Source organism: Chaetura pelagica, unplaced genomic scaffold (genome assembly GCF_000747805.2).
Source record: "Chaetura pelagica isolate M959 unplaced genomic scaffold, ChaPel_1.0 scaffold50, whole genome shotgun sequence".
In the NCBI taxonomy this organism is placed as follows: Eukaryota; Metazoa; Chordata; class Aves; order Apodiformes; family Apodidae; genus Chaetura; species Chaetura pelagica.
The window spans coordinates 437798-458387 of record NW_009952366.1 but is presented as its reverse complement, the minus strand read 5'-3'; the positions used below and the strand labels follow the sequence as shown (position 1 = coordinate 458387).

The window sequence follows — 20590 nt, the reverse complement described above, 5'->3', positions numbered from 1 at the left end:
GGAAAGAATGTAGCTTTGTCAAAGACAGAAGATACACAAGGAAATGGAAGAAAGCAAGCTATTTAAATATTTTTAATTAAGAAATTGCTTGGCTTAAATTCATCAATATGCACATTAGCTAAATTAAGTGTTTATTAATCTGCACTAATAAAACTTGAATAAGTTTGTCTCATTTAAATGAGATTTTTCTTGTTTTCATTTGAAATTACTGAGGTTTCAAAATGTTAGAAAAAAATTCTGGTGTCTTCTCTGTGAATGTCATTTTTCCATACAGGGACTTTACTTCTCAATGTGTAATGTATCACCTAATTTTTTGAAAAAGACCAAGTTTTCACTTTAGGAGACATTACTGCCCTAATTTTCTTAATTGTTGCATTAAAACTTTTTGGTCACTTTCTGACTAATGGTATATCGGTTGAACTAGTTATAAAGGACTTTTCATACACCTACTGTCACCTTAAACAATAAGACCCAACAGCTGATACTGATGTTGAAAACCAAGTTTGAGATTTCATAATTGGCTGAAAGTTGATAGTTGATTTTTCTCCCATAAGAGCACAGAGCTCCTTATTAAAAATGTAGTAAAAGGTAAGGATGACTTCTTTGTTTGGTACAGTGCAATGCAGTGACAAGTTAATGAGCTGTTCAAACAGATCACATTAAGGGAGGCTAACAGCCAAGTCAAACAGTGAGGGCTGCTAACGTGGATGGGAACAGTGCATTATCATGCCACTGGGGACATGGGATTCAGATTACAATTCTTGGACTTAGTTCTGTGTCTGGGAAGGACTAGCATGCCAACAAATTTATTGCAGTTATAATTTCCCTTATCACACTTCTCAAACACCTTTGTTTAGTTCCTTTTCCTGCATACTAGTAGCTAATTTAGTGTCTGTCTTCATGGTAGCATAGTTACAGTTATTTTTTCTGTTCACTTATTTGCATATTATATCATTGAATTTCATCCTCCATTTTATCATGCAGGTTTTTTCTGCTATAAGATCTTCTGAACCTTTTGGTGGTCTGTCTGTGTTTCAGCTCTTCAGACTTATTCCTTACCCTTAGCATATTTCACCTCAATCCTCACACCACCAGGGGTTTGCTACGAGGTACTCTTGCTATCTTTATCAAGCCTCACTCTTTTTAAAAATTAAAAAAATAAATAAATCTGCAATTAAACACAGCTGTGAATACTGTACTAAAACATAAAAATTAAACAATTTTCAGTAGTTCTTGTTGAGAAACCACACTTTTTCTTAGGGATAGACAGTTAGAGTTGACAGAAAATGAATATACTTCTAAAAACATTACTGCAACTCAGAAGACAGGCTCTTAGCCTTAATAATAGCAACAATGATAATAAACAATAGTGTTGTTAGTAATAAAATACATTTCTAAATGTCAGTAATGGTATTTTTAAACAAAAAAGGCTAGCAATGTACTGTAATTGTGTGCTATGGGGAACATTAACATCTAGCTGCCAGACAATGTCAAAGAAGGATTTTATTGTTGAATTATGAAACGATTGTGTTTGATATTATTATACACATACACTCCAGATCTGATGAAGATCACATTCAGAAGGGATTCCAAGTAGCCTCAGAGGTCCTTATTAACCCTCTGTCAAGCTGAGTTTCAGGAGAATTATTAAATACATCTATAGATTATACCTAGTTCTGGAAGAGTTTCTGTAGTGTTCTCCTTTGCACAGTGTGACAACAGCGTGGTTAAGTTAGGAGAGAAAACTGGTTTATATTTTTCTCTAGATCACGTAGGTACAGGACACACCCATGTACATTTTCAAATGACTGAGCACAAAATGTCATTTGCAGATTCTTCCTTTCAGACATATCTGTTCTGCACCAGTTTTCTTAATGCTTGTTTCTATGGATCATCTCCCAGTGTTCAAAATATTTGCCCTCTCAGGAACTTTCCCTAGGACACGTGGAAATGCATGAAAAGTCTCCTACCTTCAGCAGGTAAGCTTGGCAATCACTGACATAATCATACTCCAGTCCATCAAAGGTATAATAATGTCGATCTCCATAAATAGTGCACACAGCAGGACAGGGGTAACTGGTGCAATTGAATATCCCTCTCCGACAAACACTGTAAAGAAAATTAACAATCAGTATCTTCTCACAACAGGGTCACTTTCATTTTACTTTCAAGAAAAAAAAAATATTGGTCTCTTTATTGCAAGTCACACAGAAATTCATGGAAGGAAGAACAGCCAAATACCTTGAAACACCAAGTTATTCTGTGGATTGCTTCTGACATTATTGGTGATGCCATAGCAGAGAAGTGCTGAGCATTTTGCCATCAGCACAGAAGTACAATAAAAAATTATAAAAACTTAATGTAAAATCTTAAAACTCTTGTGGCTTATGCAAATATTTCCATCACTGCCTCTAGTAGATAAGACACTGTGCTCCAACACACTTATTCATTAAACATCAATATTATAATTCTTAAGAAATGATACATTTTCTGAGATGTAAACTGCAAGTATCAAATGCAAAAGACCTCTGGTTGCTACCTGTAAGGTGTCAGGGCATCAGAGTGTACAGCATGAGTTTGAGAAATAAATGCTTATAATTTGCAAGGTTACTTTTCCTGTCAGCTACATTCAGTTACTTACCAAAATTTGTATGAAAGTAATACTGACAGCCTTGGATTTTGCTTGTGTAAGTCTGTAAGAGCAGTTGATTTGCCAATGATGTTTTTAACTGATTAAAAACTGCCATGCCAACCTTTTTTTAATTATTAAATATATACTTAACTAAAGACAGATATTTTGTCTAGCAACTTATAATGGATGAAAAACTTTTGCATCAATAGGAGTCAGGTAAGGCTCCTTAAGAAGCACTAGTTTTTTTCCAGTTCTAATGCTTTTTTATTTCTGTTTTTTATTGCTTATCTTCTTCCTATACAGTTGCTTAGCTGAGTAATAACTCACACTGCAAGCAGTCCAGTTCCCAAAAATTATTTACCACAGTCATACATTTAATTTCTGTTTTCTTCTTGGTTGTCAATCATGATATTCTGTTCTCTAAACTGCCAAATGTCTTTTCTTTCAGAGATTAACTGATACATGTGGAATCAAGCATTTTTTCTTGACTGTTTTTGAACTTGGGTATCTCCTACTTCCTTCTCACCTAGACTGGTAACTATCGATAAATAAGCAGTGTATTCAATATGTTTTCTGTATAGATTTCCCTTTGTGGTTAGACCCAGATGATCTGGAAGTAAGCAAATTTTGTATCACTCACCAGGTGTAACATGGTGTAGCTATCACTTCTCCTGAAAGAAATTCCCTGTCTTTCCAGGTGCATGGGCAACTGTCAGGAATATAACATTTCCCTCTATGCTCAGCCATCCTTCAAAATAAAATAATTATTAAGATGAAACATAAATTTACAAGTAGATCAACATAACTGAATGTGAAGTGTATTGTCTAAGCCTTGCCAACCAGTCTTCCATCAAGACAAGGTTAATTACTTCAGCAGCAAAAGCTGTCTGGACCAAATGATCTCCATCCTGCATAGATGATGACCTAGCAAAGCTCACAGCTCTGTTCTCCTTCTGCCTTGAAAGTGGTCTGTTGGTGTGGGGCAGCAGCTCGTGCACAAAAGAACAGATGCTGTAGATACTCCTCCCTTCAAACCGCAGAGCATCTGAGTGTTACACACTCTGCCGAGGCTGCAGCCAGGATGCCCTTCCCTCTGCTGCTCCCTTGTCCTCCTCTCCCAGGGAAGCAGCTGGATTGATGTGCCTGCTCACCTGTGCAGAGCAGTAGCCATCCTGTTCCAAGCACAGGATACTGAGCTGTTGTAGGGTTAGCAGGACAAAAGAAACACAGTTCAGAAAGGGTGGTGGTGGATGTTACGTTTTTGTGTCAAAAGTAATTGTGTGTTCCTACAACACAAATAGTCAGAAACTAACCTCTCAGCTGGGGCAAAGGTTGTAGAGGACTACAGAATACCAGGAAAGAACTAGTGATATCTTAAATAGCTATGCCTGAAATCTGTCCTTCACCCGTGATTAGTCATCTATGAACATCACAAGTTTCTAGAACAGGAATTCTGGCAGTTTCTACACTCTGGTCTGTGCACAACCCACATACTGTCAGAGGACCATTGGCTACACATACAGTGAAACAAAACCAGATGTTAAGTAAAACCAGGGAGCACTCCACCTGTTGCAAGCCAATATTGGGGGGCTATGTGAGGAAGAAAACAATTTCCCACACCACCTGAAGTCAAATTACAGCAATATTGCACAGCATATTTGACTCCTCAAATCTGAAAGCACACACAGCAGGTGTCAGGGGAGAGAACAGAAACAGATGGAGGGAGTGGTGGTGGATCCTGACAGAAACTTTGCAACAAATACTTCTAGATTTTGTATTTTAAGTTGACCCCTGCAAAGTCCAGCAGACAAAAACTGCTTGAGTTCAGAAGAGCATAGAGAATGAAGGGGAAGAGGGCAGGATCCAGCCCGCACCCCTGAAGCCCCAACCCAGGTTGGGCAACAATCCTGTAAGCCTGAGTAGAAATCTAAGTAAGACAATTACTTGGGCAGTAAAGCAGGAACACAGGTTTACTTAACATTTTTTTATCATGTTTGCCTCTACACCCAAATAAACTACACTGTACAGAAGTGGTGGGAGTCATCTCCTGTCCAGAGAGTCCCAAATACCAGCCAATCAGACTGGTACTGGTAGCAAGCTGGGTATCTCATGGGATAGTGGAATCATGGTCTCAGGATGGAGAAATTTTGGAACTCCAACTGAGGAAGCATTATAGCAGGAAGCCTCACAGCATCAGGAAGGAGAACAGGGCTCTTTGAGACAAAGAAAAGAGTTGGCAGCTTTTAACTGTGACTGTATATCTGCAAAAATTTATAGAACAATAGGCTTCAAAATTAGAACTGTGATACCACCGGAATTTAAATAATAATAATAACAATAATTTTTTAAAAATGCAGAGTTAAACTGTGAAAATATGTATATGGCTTGTGCTCCAGGTTGTTCTGCCAAAGCTTACCCCAGAGGGCAAATGCAGCCGCTTGCACAGGGTGGTGAAGGGACACAGGAGAAGTTCATGGCAAGGTTTGCACAAGAGATCCCACAATTTACACCTGCTGCTGGTAATCCAGGCACAGGAGATCTGCAGTCATAGTAGATTTTTCCTTCAGGGCATATGTGAACTTCGAATGCAGAATGCAGGTTAAATGAGAGAACTGCTCTGTTACAGTGTAAGTTTTCTGGTTTGTTCACAATCTATTTTAATGCACAGTTATTCTACATTACAGTACACATAAGAATACAATCTGAATAAAAGCCTAAAATGGCATTTGTAGTACAGAGACATTGAATTAATATGCTTTAATGTAAAAACAACAAAGTCCAAAACTTAATATTAAGCATCTGGATCTCTGCACCCCAGATCTGATACTCTGCCCATTGTTAAAGATGGAGTAATTATGCCTTCAGTAGGCAGATTCTGTAGAAGTGGCATAATTTTCAGCGTATTGAAATCTCTTATAAAATTATTAGGAATTCATTAAAAATTTACTTTCTAAAAATAAAATCTTAAGGGTTCCTAAACATGGACAGTGAACCTAATTGTGTGTATTCCCATGAGATCATATTGACTTACATTTCACATGTAATTATTTATTATTTTAATTTCTCAAGTGACTTAGTACAATGTGTGCTACAGAAAAAGGAAAAACAACAACAAAAAAAAACCCCAAAGTATCTTGTGCTCCTAACCTCCTGTTTTAAATATGTCATGATGTTAAGTAACTCATAATGGAAATACAAGTGAGGAGAAAACCAAATGACTATTCAATGTCAGAAACTTTCTCTGTGCAGTTGTAATATGAGACAAGACAGTAAATTACCTGTATTTTCTGTAGTGCTTTCAATACATTTCACTGTTCCATTCAAGCATTGACTGGAAAAGAAAAGCAAATCCATCTTTATTCAAGGAGAAAATGATTTGTAGCCACCATGTTAAAAAAGATAATACAACTTAACCCAATTAAAACAACACATATTAGGAGCAGAAGGATTAAAATCCAAAAACATGAGTCCTGACCAACACTTTGTTGGTGTTTTCTAACTGCTGTCCTATAATGAGGGCCCAAACTCACAGAAGTGTTTATGTACTACTTAACTGCCTAACTTTCACTGAAATAAAAAAGGAGCTGGGTACATCAGCCTCTGTGGGAAGCAGGGCCAGGTGATTCAGGATACTGGCAGTGTAACACAGTGCCTTATCCACCTTGGTGAATATGGAAGGATACAGTATGCACATTTCCTGTTGCACAGACGTTAGGATACCTAGCTGGGTGCTTTTTATGATAAAATACAAAACTACCAAAAAATACATTCAACAATAAACCTAGTCTTAATTTTTTCATTTAAAAAAGTGAAAAAACAAAGAATTGCAGAGGCATAACAAATGCAGAAAAATTGAGTCCCTCCTTGCACCTCTTGAACTACATGATTAGCAAGCTTCAGTTACAACAATAATAATATATAAGACCTCAGAAAGAATCAATCTTGACACTCAAGTCAAAGATGTGATTTTATATCGGCAGTTTGAGACAATTTCTTGTAAAATGGACAAGTTTTACTTCGAAACCTTGCAGATTTCCCCACTTGTTTCAGTGAGGTCAGGATTCCATCATGAATTAATAATAATATAAAATAACAAAAATATATCTCCCTGCAAGCCTTCCTTTGAAAAACTTTCCAAAATAAAATCACATTGTTTATTCTTCTGAAACCAGCCTCCTATTGCTATCATAATGCCCCCAGGTCTAAGGACAGGACTACAAGCTCTGTGTGTGTGCTTTGAGATGCTCTTTGGTCCTTGGCTTACAGAATTCTCCAGATATCCTGATGCTAAAACAAGCAGGTGTATAATCCAATTTATATTAGGCTCCTTTTTACTAAGTGTGTAACAGAAGTAAAATCTTGATACAATGAATCTTCATCCTATGAGAAAAAAAATCTCAAGGCTCATGTGTAACACCCAAATTATGACAGGTAAAAGATTAAACTCTTGGCACTCAAACTTACCAGGTGCCTGTTGGCGTAGAGAGGATTTCTCCAGGCTGGAGGGCTTTGCCCTTGTAATGACAATGACAGGCAGATCTGTTAAAAGCATATTTATGCATAGAGATACAAAAGCAAGATGAAATGGAATTTAAGGACAATCTGTTTACCAAGCTATTATGATAAGCAGGGCTGATAATTCATTAACTCAATCTTTATATTTACAATATAGGCAAAAATGTAAGGTTGACACACTGGCTCTACTGAAGTCCGTGGCAAAACTCCTACCGTCTTCCACAAAGCCAGGATTTTCTTCAGACTACATATTATTTATTTGTTGTTTCTATGCACTAGTCTTATAGAAAGGAGCTTTTCTTCCTAGCTGTGGGAGTAGAATGGCAACATGTAATTCCCACTCAAAGCACTGTCAAAATCATGGGATAGAGGAATTATCAGAGCAAAATCCATTAATTCTGTCTGTGGTAAGAGCCAGATGAGAGAAGTAGCAACAGAATTCCCTAGAAACCATGCAAAACTGTGGGAATGTTGTTACCTCTGTAATAATTTGAAACAGTCTTTATCTCTACAGTATGAGCTTTACAGTTTCCAGAATATAAGTAGCAATGAACAGCAAGAACCCTGCAAAATCTTGAAATGTATACAAATACTCCTTCCAGTTTTTAATTCAGTACCTGAACTCAGTAGCTCCCCATGATGGCAAGCTGTAAAATTTTGGTCCACAATGTAGAAAACCTATTTCCTTTCATTGACCATTTCCTTTCATTTAACTGAAGGGATTTGCATTGCAATATGGAAAAAAAGACACTCCTGGCCACTCTTTCCATACTATCCGTGAATTTATGGATTGCTACTGTGTAGATTTCTTCTCATTTGTTCTGAAGTGTTAAAAAGAAGGTTTTCACATGAAAATGCTTTCCCATTGATTAAAAAAGTTTAATCACCCTTCTCTAAAGCAGTGTGATATATCTTCTCTGAAGACAAGTAGATGGCTATACACACTATCGGTTAGTACAAAAAAATACTAAATCTTCACATATTGCTTGCTGTCCTGTTTAGTCAGTCTACATATTGAGGGAAACAGCAAAAAAAAACCCTAAACAACCAACACTTAAGTCTTGCTGGAAAGAGGGAAATGTCCCTATGCATATATTCTATTTTCTTATGACTTACATTGATACACAAAAGTTGACCGACTCTTCAAAATATTTCCCATCAGGACAATTACATCCTTCTGCACAGTCATCACCACAGATATTTGCCATAGAAAGTGAAGCACAGGAGTGTTTACAAAAAGAAGAGCACTGATGATAAAGCATACCACTGTGACACATCACAGCTGGAGGAGAGAGAGGGAGAGAGAAAGGAGAACAACATACTTTTAAAATGTGAAAAATAGAAAACAAAGCAGTATATCATGGGAGTGCAAGACAGCGAAGTAAAAAGGTCTCTTGCTGCACTGGGGTGAGTTAAAATGCATGAGAAAAATATGCTCTTTTACTGATTTCTTAAGTTAGAAGTTTTAGATTCAGGTGAGTGTATATTAGACAATTCCTCGGCTAGAATTGCCTACTTTATAAGCAGTAGGTGTCTATTCTTTATATATATTAAGTGTATGTGTATGTGGTGGGTTTGTCTATCTAGTAACTCAGGCTTCCAAGAGAGGACGAATGGTCCAGTTAAGATTGAGGCATTATTCCATGATTTAGTAATGCCTCGTTACAGTGCTACTTAGCAAACTGTCCACCCTGTCCTGCCAACCCTGGGAAACTCCTGCCACCCTGTCTTGCCTTTCCTTAGGGAACAGCCCTGCTTCTGCCACTCCCTGACTGCTTTAGGCTACCAAGGGCTTTCATACGACTTAGGGATTCAAAGTCAGTAATTTAAATTATCTCTGTAGCCAACAGAAAGGGACAGGCACCCTCTGAGAGGCAGCTCAGCATCCCTAACTCAGAAGCTTAACATAAATGCTAGTGGTGTTCTCTCCTGAGTGGGTCATTAGCCCATGGCCCAGTTCTAGCTTTCAGCAAAAAAAAGTCAATCCCTGTATTTTGTGGAGCAAATGATATTTGCAGAATTTCACATGTCTAAAAGACACTCTGTTGTGCAAACGTTACTCACCACAGTAAGGAATATGAGATCTGAAGTCAACAACAACACCGTGCTTGCCACAGACGTAAGCGTAGTGCGCCAGAGCGTTGCACAAGCAGCTGCTTCCGCACTTGCACGCGTCAAAGCGGCAAAGCTGGTAGTATAACCCTGGACTGATGTAGGCATGGCAGGGAGCAAAAACCTCTTGGTTGATGATATCACAGTGAGATGCATACCCAGCTAAGAGAAGGTGACATTGTTTTAGCCAGATTCATTTTAATATGACAGTCAAATGAGTAGCACAGAATATTAAAACCAAACATAGACAGTTGTGCAACAAAAACGTGTACAGAATGTCTTTCTGCAAAGTTCTATACTTTAAAAACTGATATTGTAAGCAATTCCCTCAACAACAAACTCCACTTAAGATAAAAATAAATAAAATATATAAAACCAGTTCTGCCTTCCTATAGTAGTGCAGGAAACTTCACTAACAGAAAAATGTATTTCAAAAGAGTTAGAAGAATCCTCCAAAGCTTGGAATATGTTTTTTCCTACTTAATGTTTCATTTAGCTTTGAAATCACAATGACCATATCCTTCTTGGCATGCAGACTCAGAAAGCATTACAAACTAGAGCTCAAGGGCATGAAAGTCCCAAGCTGGCCATATACCTTCTAATACCAAGAGATCCTCCTACCTCTAAAACATGCTACCACCACAAATGGTAGAATATCTGAGGAACACCGTAGTGTGGATCATGTTTAAGCAAATTTTGCAGCTTAAAGACTGTCCCTACCCTGCGTCTTCCTGTTCATTCCCAGATACACAAGGATTTCTGGAATCCTTCAGTAAACTAGACTCAAGGAGTGAATTTCACTTGGTTGAAAAGTAACCTCACAAAATAAGTAAACAAACAATAATTTCTTTTTCAGTTTCATCAGATTAACATAAGCATAGACTTGGAAAAATGCTTGCACTGGCTTAGCACAGGTGGTAAGATGAAGCAGGACCACTTACTCTGGGACTGCTTTTTCCAGTGATGATATTACAGTATTACAGGAAAATTCATACAGGAAGGGACCTCAGAAGGTCATATAGTCATGTTCGTACATTTATGTCAAAATCCACTACCACTGATGAAGTACAGAACTGAAAGTAAGGCATGAAGTGTCTTGGAGAGAGCTAACCTTTCTAAGATGACCTGGCTTTCAAGACAGCCAATGCTGAAGACATAAAAAATCTTAGAATGCCCCACATTCTTAAAGGTTTATGGTTATTTTAAGGCTTGCTCCCACAGGCTCTATATATGGCCAAATCCCATATCCTTAGTGAGGCCTTACATCTGAAACATGAAAAACATTAGACTAAATTCTGTCAGAATTGGCAACTATTGTCTGACCATTGTCTTCACTAATTGAAAATAACAGCAACATGGAAATGAGGAGACAGTGAAAGTTCAACGCAAAACATAGAACATCAACCAGTCAAAACTGAATCTTTACTCAGGAATTTGGACAAATCCACAGATCTCTTGTTGTTTGTGTCAGAGCACATAGATGAAGGATAAGGAAAATTCTAACGCAACAAGCACAGAGAAGCCAGAGACAAGACTTTTGATCTCAACTCTGTCTCAGCAAGACTCTGTCTCCTGTAGTTTCTTTGTCAATCTACAAATGTGCATCACATCCTTCCTCTTGACTGGTATAATTTACAGGACTACAGATGGTGTTCTGCCTAACACTCTGCATGTATATGAGGCAGGAGAATTTAGGACTCAGGGCCAGTACACCCAGCATTAAATAACCAAATAGTTTGTATTTAGGAAGGATTTACTATATTTTTACAAGCTGTGTGGAAAGAATGGTCTTTGCCAAAAAAAGAAAAATGAGGAAAAGTGTGTATATTTAAAATTGAAGCTGAACTACAAATACATGCAACTCTTTCACAGAGAAAACACATAATATCTCATAATAGTATGATACAACTAATTCCAGACTGCCATGTGAAAACCTACCATTTTGCTGATTAACATTGCAGGGATCAACCACAGGAATATTGATAGGCACAGAACAAGCTGAGGAAACCTTCCATGCATTGGCATGAAGTTGTGGGGTCCCTTCTATCATCCCTGCTGGAGAACTGAAAAAGATAATACCAACACTGCAAGCATCCTGCTGACCTTATGGACTACATGGGTGAGGACACAAGCTCATCAAAAAGCCTTAGATGCATAGTCACATTAAACATTCAGTGTGTCAACAGAATTCCCTTTTGTGAGCTACAAAAGGAAAGCATGTGAAGCTTATTCTTCAATATTTTACTCATGCAAAAACATTCTTATACTCAGTGTTTGCCCTCACTTACACTTAATTCAAGTACTCTGAACTCAGTTGGAGAAGTCCTTAACGGGAGGAGAATCTGGCCTTTATTCCAGTACATACAGTCAGTGAAATGTAAAAAATTTGGCCTGTTATCTGATTTCCATGCTCTAGAGAGGGGCTGCTTGCATTTTGGTGCTTTTTTTCCCTCAAGTGTTTCAAAAGCATTTATTGTTACTAGAAAGCATTTGTGATATTATAGCTTGAAGAACTTTGGAGCAAATGATATACAAAAGTAAGGAAAATGTGTCCTTCTAATTAAACTATTCCTGTGGTTCAGACTTACTTTTCTAACTTGATATGGGAAAAAAAAAATCAAGCAATAGTAAGGGTTAATCAGGTGAGGATGACATGAATATTATAATCCATTCTTTCGGTCAGTGCTCATGTATCTACTCTGATTATAAGGGAGCAGCAGGGAGGAAAAAAAAAAGCATTCAAGCAGTATCATCATCCAATAACTTCTATAAATGATATGGTACCTTTCTAGAATTACTTAGCTAAACATCTTAGAATAACTTAGCTAAATTTATGGGTTTCATATTTTAAAAACTTAATAACTTCTCAATTAAGAGATTTTATAAAGATTAGTTTACTACAGTATAAGCATGTTAATGAAATTGGCTTATTATATTTAAAAAAAACTTTTCACTTGTTATGAAACACAGCCTATACAACTTACAGAAAATCATCTCTTAAATTCCCATTGTATGTTCCACATAGTCCTAATGTTCTTCTCTTCCAGCCAACATCAACTTGAACATAGATCCTCTCTCCATCTTTAGCAAACAGTATCTTCAAGCCAAAACTAGTTTTCAGTTGAACAAACAAAGAAGATATATTCTGAATTTCAATAGCCCCTGCACATAGAAAAAGTAAAAGGAAAACAAAGTCATTGAAATCTAACTTTCAGGTTGTATTGGTCTACCCCTTAAACAAAATAGATTCTGAAAACTTAAAGAGAAACTCCACAATCTCACTTGCAGCCAAATAACCTCACCTATTCTCCACCTGAGCTACTGAGATTACGTATCTTTTTAATTAGCAACATGAATCGAGAATGGCAACTACTATCGGCAGTAAAAAAAAATCTCTCGCCTTTCTGTACCTGGGAGCTATCCAGAAACCACTCTTGCATTTCATTGTGGTTTTTTTTAGAAGAAAGCAATGCAACAGCATGCCTCTGGCAATGAGAAGACAAGAAACCACTTGTTTCTTAGTCTCCAAGGATGTTACAGGATTAATTAACAGATGTCTGTAAAGCCCCTTGCAATCTTTAAATAGAAGATATGACATCAGTATAGCTCCTTCCTTAGACTTTTTGTGAACTATCAAATTCCCAGCTTTCCTTCCCAGCAAATCCATTCTGTGAGGAAAAGGAAATTTCACAGTCACAGCATTCATTTGCTACACATTGTTGGGCTACTTGCATCTCTAGGCTTAAAGCAGATCTACCTTCACAAGCAGCCTCTGCACGTACACACACACACACACACTTAGCTGCATGAACTGAGAAGAGGCAGATAAGATGTTTCTGTGAGCTTAAAGAGGTTCTTCGCTCATAAGACTAACTAGATGCACCCAACTATCAGGAATGTCACGCCAAAATACTTGTCATAGATAATGTTTGTTGCACGCTACGGAAAGAGATAAGAAAGTAAATAGAGGCTGATTCAAAAGACATGAAATTATAATTATCCATGAAATTATGAAGCAGAATTGAAGTATAACTGACCTATGAAACTCATTGCCATAGGAAATTGGGAATGCCAAAAGCAGAACTGTCACTGGATAAATTCAATGATGAAAAGACATAACTGCAACCACTAGCACTGAACTCCCTAAACTCTTTTTTTAGCCAGAGACTGGGAACGGAAAGTGGAACTCTCACTTTACTTTTTCAGGAGACTAAAAATCCAGTAAGAAATTACCACTGATCACCATCAGAAACTTAGCAAGATCATTTCTACCTTCAGTGCTTAATTTTATGACAGTCTTTTAAGACTGACTTACTTTTCTATCCTTTTCAGAGAAGGTGAAGTAACCCACCTGAAATCACACCATAAGTCAGCACTGAAAGCAAGCTAGATCCTGCAGAGAACATGGATTGTATTCCATGCCATTTATCCCAAAAAAAGTTTAATCAGTCTAGAGCTTAACATCAGCATCAAGATTATTTCCAACCTCTCTTCACTTTCCTTCTTTTTTTTGTACCTCCTCTCCCCTAAATACAAATAAAATCAGTGGATTTTCTAGGTATTCTAGAAGATAAGAAATGCAAAGAAATGAAAGTAAAATGAAGGATTCTATTCCACAGACTGAAAATGTGAAGTTCTAGAATATGAAGGTTATAAGAAGTAAGTAATTCTACACTTCCTAAGTCAAGTTTAAATAAATTATTTTCTTATATATTATTAGAAAGCTTTGGAGCATACAAAAGAAATAATGTTAAGCCTGTTAAATTTCTACTCTATGCACTTCTTACCGTGAAGGTTAAAAACTTGGTTAGAGTCAGTTAGGAGTTGACCATATCTTGTGAGAGTTACTTGTTTGCTTACATCATCTTCAAGAACTAGTGTTACAGACTCAATGCAGGCATGGTCAAAATTCTAAGTAGAAACAAGTTTCACCATTAGAAACAGGCATTAATATTACAAAAAGATGTTAATATAACAAAAAGAAGGAGGGAAGGAGGGAAGGAAGGAGGGAAGGAAGGAAGGAAGGAAGGAGGGAAGGAAAGAAAGGAAGAAAGGAAGAAAGGAAGAAAGGAAGAAAGGAAGAAAGGAAGAAAGGAAGAAAGGAAGAAAGGAAGAAAGGAAGAAAGGAAGAAAGGAAGAAAGGAAGAAAGGAAGAAAGGAAGAAAGGAAGAAAGGAAGAAAGGAAGAAAGGAAGAAAGGAAGAAAGGAAGAAAGGAAGAAAGGAAGAAAGGAAGAAAGGAAGAAAGGAAGAAAGGAAGAAAGGAAGAAAGGAAGAAAGGAAGAAAGGAAGAAAGGAAGAAAGGAAGAAAGGAAGAAAGGAAGAAAGGAAGAAAGGAAGAAAGGAAGAAAGGAAGAAAGGAAGAAAGGAAGAAAGGAAGAAAGGAAGAAAGGAAGAAAGGAAGAAAGGAAGAAAGGAAGAAAGGAAGAAAGGAAGAAAGGAAGAAAGGAAGAAAGGAAGAAAGGAAGAAAGGAAGAAAGGAAGAAAGGAAGAAAGGAAGAAAGGAAGAAAGGAAGAAAGGAAGAAAGGAAGAAAGGAAGAAAGGAAGAAAGGAAGAAAGGAAGAAAGGAAGAAAGGAAGAAAGGAAGAAAGGAAGAAAGGAAGAAAGGAAGAAAGGAAGAAAGGAAGAAAGGAAGAAAGGAAGAAAGGAAGAAAGGAAGAAAGGAAGAAAGGAAGAAAGGAAGAAAGGAAGAAAGGAAGAAAGGAAGAAAGGAAGAAAGGAAGAAAGGAAGAAAGGAAGAAAGGAAGAAAGGAAGAAAGGAAGAAAGGAAGAAAGGAAGAAAGGAAGAAAGGAAGAAAGGAAGAAAGGAAGAAAGGAAGAAAGGAAGAAAGGAAGAAAGGAAGAAAGGAAGAAAGGAAGAAAGGAAGAAAGGAAGAAAGGAAGAAAGGAAGAAAGGAAGAAAGGAAGAAAGGAAGAAAGGAAGAAAGGAAGAAAGGAAGAAAGGAAGAAAGGAAGAAAGGAAGAAAGGAAGGAAAAAACAGAAAGGAAATATAATTTATGGCATCAGGTAAATCAGTTGTTAACTACCACTCAAAGCATTAAACAGAATACTTGAAACTGTATGTAGAACAAAATAAAACATCACATATGCACATCAGAGAAAGGAAAATGCATTTTAGCTATTGTAACAGTCTAGTAGTAAGTGGAGAGAGATCCCCATGTACTGATACTGGGTTCAAAAGGCCATTCTTCCATGGACATCCAGAGTACTCCTCATTGCTGGGTAAACCAGTGTTTGAGCAAGAGTCAGACTCTCTATATCAAGCTCATGCAACCACAGCCCAAATCCAGCAGTGCAGGAGAAAAAAGCTATTGCACACATGAAGGTGCTTCTCGCCTTGAAATGTAGTCATCATCTCTGACTTTAGATCTAAAGGATATAGTTTCTCCAGAACTATACTACAATAATTCATAAATGTCTGACTATAAAACATATAAACTATATAACTTATAAACTAACACCCCTCATTTTTGTGTGCTAACCAGGCAGAATCTATGAACCTAAGAACAGGACAAAAGGTGACACATAAACAGCTTAAATCAAGCATCTTTTGGTCCCCAGAGCCTGTATGTTTGCACCCAGAAACTGTCCAAGATGCCTAGAGCTGTGCTAAGGGTCATTTCCAGTAGCATCCTTGTCTCTTAGTGGCTACCTAACCAACAATGTCATGCTTGAGGCCACCTGAAATGCAGAAGCAGGAGTCCTAACACCTATGCAGGCAAAAGAGGTGCTTACAAAATAGAGGCACCAGCTCATAGTCTAGCTTTTGAAGGGACATAAGACACATCCCCATAGTAGAGCAGCTTTAGTGCATCACTCCATGCTGATGAGTTCAGGCATCCCAGCCCTCAGCACGTGGACAGCTCTGGGTCACAGTCTCTGAGCCCCTTCTCCTGAGAGCCTAAGTGACTCGTAACATCATTAAATCCAGTCTTGCAGAAAAGTACTTCTTATAAGCACCTCTATTTGTAAAGCTTGTTGTTGGATACCTGACAAAATACTCTCAGTGTATTAAGCCTGTTCAGTGCTGCCAGCAAGAGCTTTTCTAAAGACGTGTTTGTACTATAACCAAAGGTGTATATACTTGTTTAGTGTGCATAAATTAATTACCCTTTAGACTTTATCGTTCTAAAGATGGAATTGATTTTACAAAAGGCAATACAACATGTAGCAATACAACCACTTACAAAAAGCTGTAAAATGTTTTCAATACATATTTTCTGTTAAATACCACCTGGTAGTTTACAGTAGAAACTGTATAAGATTGCCTGAAATATGGATAGACACATTTGTTTTGAATGTTCAACAAAAATGTGACTTACCTGTCCACAAGGTGCTTTTTGTAAAGTGATTGTGAATTTGTTTTTCCCAGTGCCCTTTACCAAAATGTACTGGCAAATCCCAAGAAAAGTAAAATGACGTCCATCAAATGTTGTGAAATGAGAGCTACCTGTGATGGAGCACTCAGCTTGAGAGAAAAGGGATAAACAAGAATGATCACTTGCATAAGAATGTATCATTACTCTACAAATTAAGGAAGGGAGAGATAAATAAGAAACTTTCTCCCTATTTCTGAGCACATAATCCAGGCTAACTTTATCTAGGTACCATGGCATTCAGAGACAAATTAATGTTATATACACCTATTTCCATCAGATACCATCTCATGTTGCAGACACCTTTTGGTTCTAATAAGATGAGATAACTTTGAATCACAAGTTATCTGAACCACAAAAGAGCTTTCTCTTTTCAGTCTTGAAGTTTCCTAAAATCTTTTTCTTGTAATCTTTCTTGCACAACTGAGTGTGAAATAGGACAAGCTTCCTTCTCCTTCCTCCTAGGAACTATGACATTGCTTGTTACCACAGGTATGAACAGGCTGCAGGTGTCTGTCCTCAGGGTGCAACTATATCATTTTTCAGTTCACATTAGATGTGCACTGTTGCAGTGAGTCTCCAGAACATCCTCATGTACTGCACTTTCATTCACACCATGGGAAAGTGTCAGAGCACATGAACTAGATCCATTTTGGCTGCAACTACTGCAGGAGGTGTTCTGTGGGAACACATCTAACTTGCTCCCCATTACTAACAGGCTGTTAGTCCCTAGAACCAGACTAGAGCAATCAGATTGTCATGTGCACACAAAATGCACACAGGATAGATGGAGTGGTTCTCTGTGTCAACTGTTTTACACTACAGATCCACTCTGGCAAGTCTTGCTTTGTAAGTCTGAACCTCATTCCTTAATTTATAAAAAATGCTCTCTAACCAATTCCACAGTATAATCTTGTCTAAGATGCAGAACTGTCAAGGGGGTTTCACTACCTGACTACTGCATGTTCCTCTGAGTAACTTATTACAGACACATGTAATCTCTAAAGATAAGAATCATTATCCAACATGAACTGCTCTTACAATAGAGAAAATACAGCACACTGAGAATCAGAATGATGCTTTTCTTATTATTTGTAATACAATTTCACCTATAAGAGAGGAGATCGTTATACATGGCCTAGGTACTGCACAGGCAGTAGAAATAAGCTGCCCACTCCAAAGAACACAGAGCATAAAAAAGTTAGAAAACAAGAGGTAGATGTAACTCACTGAGCTAAGGAAGCAAATGGGAAAAGGTAAGATAAGTATGATGAGGCACTTAACAGCTTCACCTCAGCTGACCCACTCCTACTCTCAACATCCATCTGCTTAACCTTTCTTCTTAAAATAGCATCTGAAGAGCTTGAGTCATATCTGGGTCTGTTGTCTTTGGAAAAGGTTATCCATTATGCTCATTGAGGGGAGAAAAGAATAGTGAAATACAGATACCTGGGCAATCATGATCTGTGCAGTTCCAAATGCCACCAGTACAAATACTAAAAGGAAAAATCACAAAGCACAGAAATTCAGTGTTCTGATCTTTATCAAAAAGAGCAGTTTTGAGCTAATTAATATGTTTTCAATTCAGCCTTTCTATAGAACGGCCTGCGTATTTTAGTGATACACAGGGCCCAGACTGTAGAACATAGATATAAATTATTCTTTAAAATGTTAGTGTGTGTATAATGTTAAACTAAGTATAGGCAGCAGTCACAGAGAGATGTGAGGCTTTCACATACCAGTTGCTACATTCTTGTTCAATTTTTGAGCCTACAGGGAAAGCAGTTCCATGATAAATACAAGGACAGTTTGACACAGAGATACAAGTTCCATTTTCCATAATGAGACCTGTTGGGAGGGAATTTAATAGATTAACTTTTTAAGTTAAATTTAATAAATAAGTTAAGTTCATAAGTTAAATAAGTTAAGTTAAATAAGTTAAAGTTAATAAATTAAATTTTCAGGCACAGTCTATTTGGACAACTTCAATATCATGGTGCATATTAGCTCTACATATATTTTTTTCACATAAAATTGACAGTATTTACCATCTGGACAGTAACAGCCATCTAAGCAGTGCAGGTTGCTGCCAAGACAGTCTTTTTCAAATGTGCAGGTTGGTGGACAACAGCTGATACAGTCACGGTGTACAAAGCTGTCTTCACACTTGTCAGCTAGAAAAAAACCACATGGTATATTGAACATCAGTGCGATTTTTCTTTCCATACTGGAGAACACCTCTCTCTCAAATTAACAGTCATGCAGCACTTCTGGTACAGGTAATTATTCTGATCAGGTACCACAGATTTTTTGGAGAGGCTTTAACTGATGAACTGAGGTGAATCTCTCATCAGGGTTTCAGTCTTTGTTCATAAAATTCTTACAGCATCCCTCCAAAATAAATTATAGCTTCTGTCATTGAACAACATATATGTCAGCTAGTTCAAAGTCTTGTGCATGAGACTGAACTGCAATTTATGGGTAGTGGTGATAACTAGAAAGAGCTGGATGAACTGTGTTAATTCTGTTATAGAGCAAATAGATGCAGAAAGGTCATCTAGGAAGCAGGGCAGCATCCAGTCTCCATAGATGGTCATTCTTTGTCCTAGAATATGATCAGCACACACAATGTTTCAATTAATCTACAGAAACATGAATTTTCTATGGATCTAGATCACATCTAGATCAGAACTAAATATTCCTCTAGCAAGTTGTTTTTTTTTATTGTTCACCAGCAAAAGTGAAGCTGACTGTTCTACCCCAGTGTCATGTTTGAGTCTTACAGTGACAAACATTGTCAAGATGGAATTATTTGAAATGAATACATGAGGTATCTCAAAGGTCACACAGTATGCTTTATTAAAGAGTCTTACTACAAGCAGGAAAGTCATCCCTCCAATCCCTCACTGGGGACCCAGCATGAGAGCATGCCCTGGCGTACTCTGTCACTGCCCTGCAGTATGTGTCATCATCATCCACTCTGAAATGATAAAACAAGAGAGTAATAAGGAACTCAAATCCCATCTACAAATCTCTGCCACATGACATTGCACTAGATACTTCACACCTAGCTGACACCACTCAGTCAGAACAGCACACAATGAAAATACTGGGAAAACAAGCTGTACTGAATGTGTTCTGGTTTTATACTTCGATCTCACAAAAAGCTATTTCATTCTAATTACCACAATGAACAAAACCACTAATTTATTACCAAAAAAAAGATAAATGCTGCTTATGGTGAAAAAGAAACATGGCTTTGTTTTGAATACAATGGGCAGCTCAACGTTCTCAAGATTCAAATCTCAGGCCCTTTCCCTCCTGCATGGCATGGAAACCCTGACCTAGACTAATAAAAGAGATTCTGGCCCAAGTAGCAAGGTCATTTCCAATTGCCTGCCAGGCCTTGAACTTAAGTGAGAAGAGTCCTGTTGGTGGACTCCTGACATTTTGCTGAAGTGCTTGGCGCCCAGAAGCATTATCCACTACATACTGTAGACAGGCTCATGGATTTACAGTGTGACCTTGAGCAAAGACAATATATCTGCCTTAGTCTATATAGAAGAAGCACTACAGTGCACTTTTGCCAACAATAAGCAAAGAGGCATTCATCAGTGTTTAGGTAAGCTCATATTTTATTCTGATGTAAGTCACATAAGGTAAGATAGCACCAACCTTGTGCTACTGGGAAAATCCAACAACTCCCATCACTCAATGAGGACTCAATGCCAAAATGAACTAGCCATAACACAACATTTCTATTTTAAGCATGACTGTGACAGAGCAGCTGAGTTTGTCTTTCAGCATACAAGATCATGCTTCCAAAATTAATGGTCTTAGTAATATATTACATTGTGTTTGTATTTTGCTTTCAACACATCTGTTATCAAATCAAACACCACTATACTCTTTATTACAGTGATTAGAGTCTCTCTAGCTCTCCTTATCTAACCTA

The 20590-nt window shown here is 37.6% G+C and overlaps 1 protein-coding gene across 1 annotated transcript in view; it reads right to left on the bottom strand.

Annotated features, from left to right (window-relative positions):
- The window catches only part of OTOGL (otogelin-like), a 92019-nt gene that overhangs the window by 55045 nt on the left and 16384 nt on the right, over window positions 1–20590 (bottom strand). Inside the window, exons 11-25 of the mRNA XM_010008043.1 lie at window positions 19509–19615; window positions 18684–18809; window positions 18375–18483; window positions 18085–18131; window positions 16582–16727; window positions 14047–14170; window positions 12244–12421; window positions 11198–11322; window positions 9212–9421; window positions 8264–8429; window positions 7097–7171; window positions 5911–5963; window positions 5049–5211; window positions 3273–3380; window positions 1971–2109 (exon numbers count right to left, since the gene is read on the bottom strand). Coding sequence (XP_010006345.1) covers window positions 1971–2109; window positions 3273–3380; window positions 5049–5211; window positions 5911–5963; window positions 7097–7171; window positions 8264–8429; window positions 9212–9421; window positions 11198–11322; window positions 12244–12421; window positions 14047–14170; window positions 16582–16727; window positions 18085–18131; window positions 18375–18483; window positions 18684–18809; window positions 19509–19615 — 1876 coding nt within the window. The remainder of the gene's footprint in view (window positions 1–1970; window positions 2110–3272; window positions 3381–5048; window positions 5212–5910; window positions 5964–7096; window positions 7172–8263; window positions 8430–9211; window positions 9422–11197; window positions 11323–12243; window positions 12422–14046; window positions 14171–16581; window positions 16728–18084; window positions 18132–18374; window positions 18484–18683; window positions 18810–19508; window positions 19616–20590) is intronic.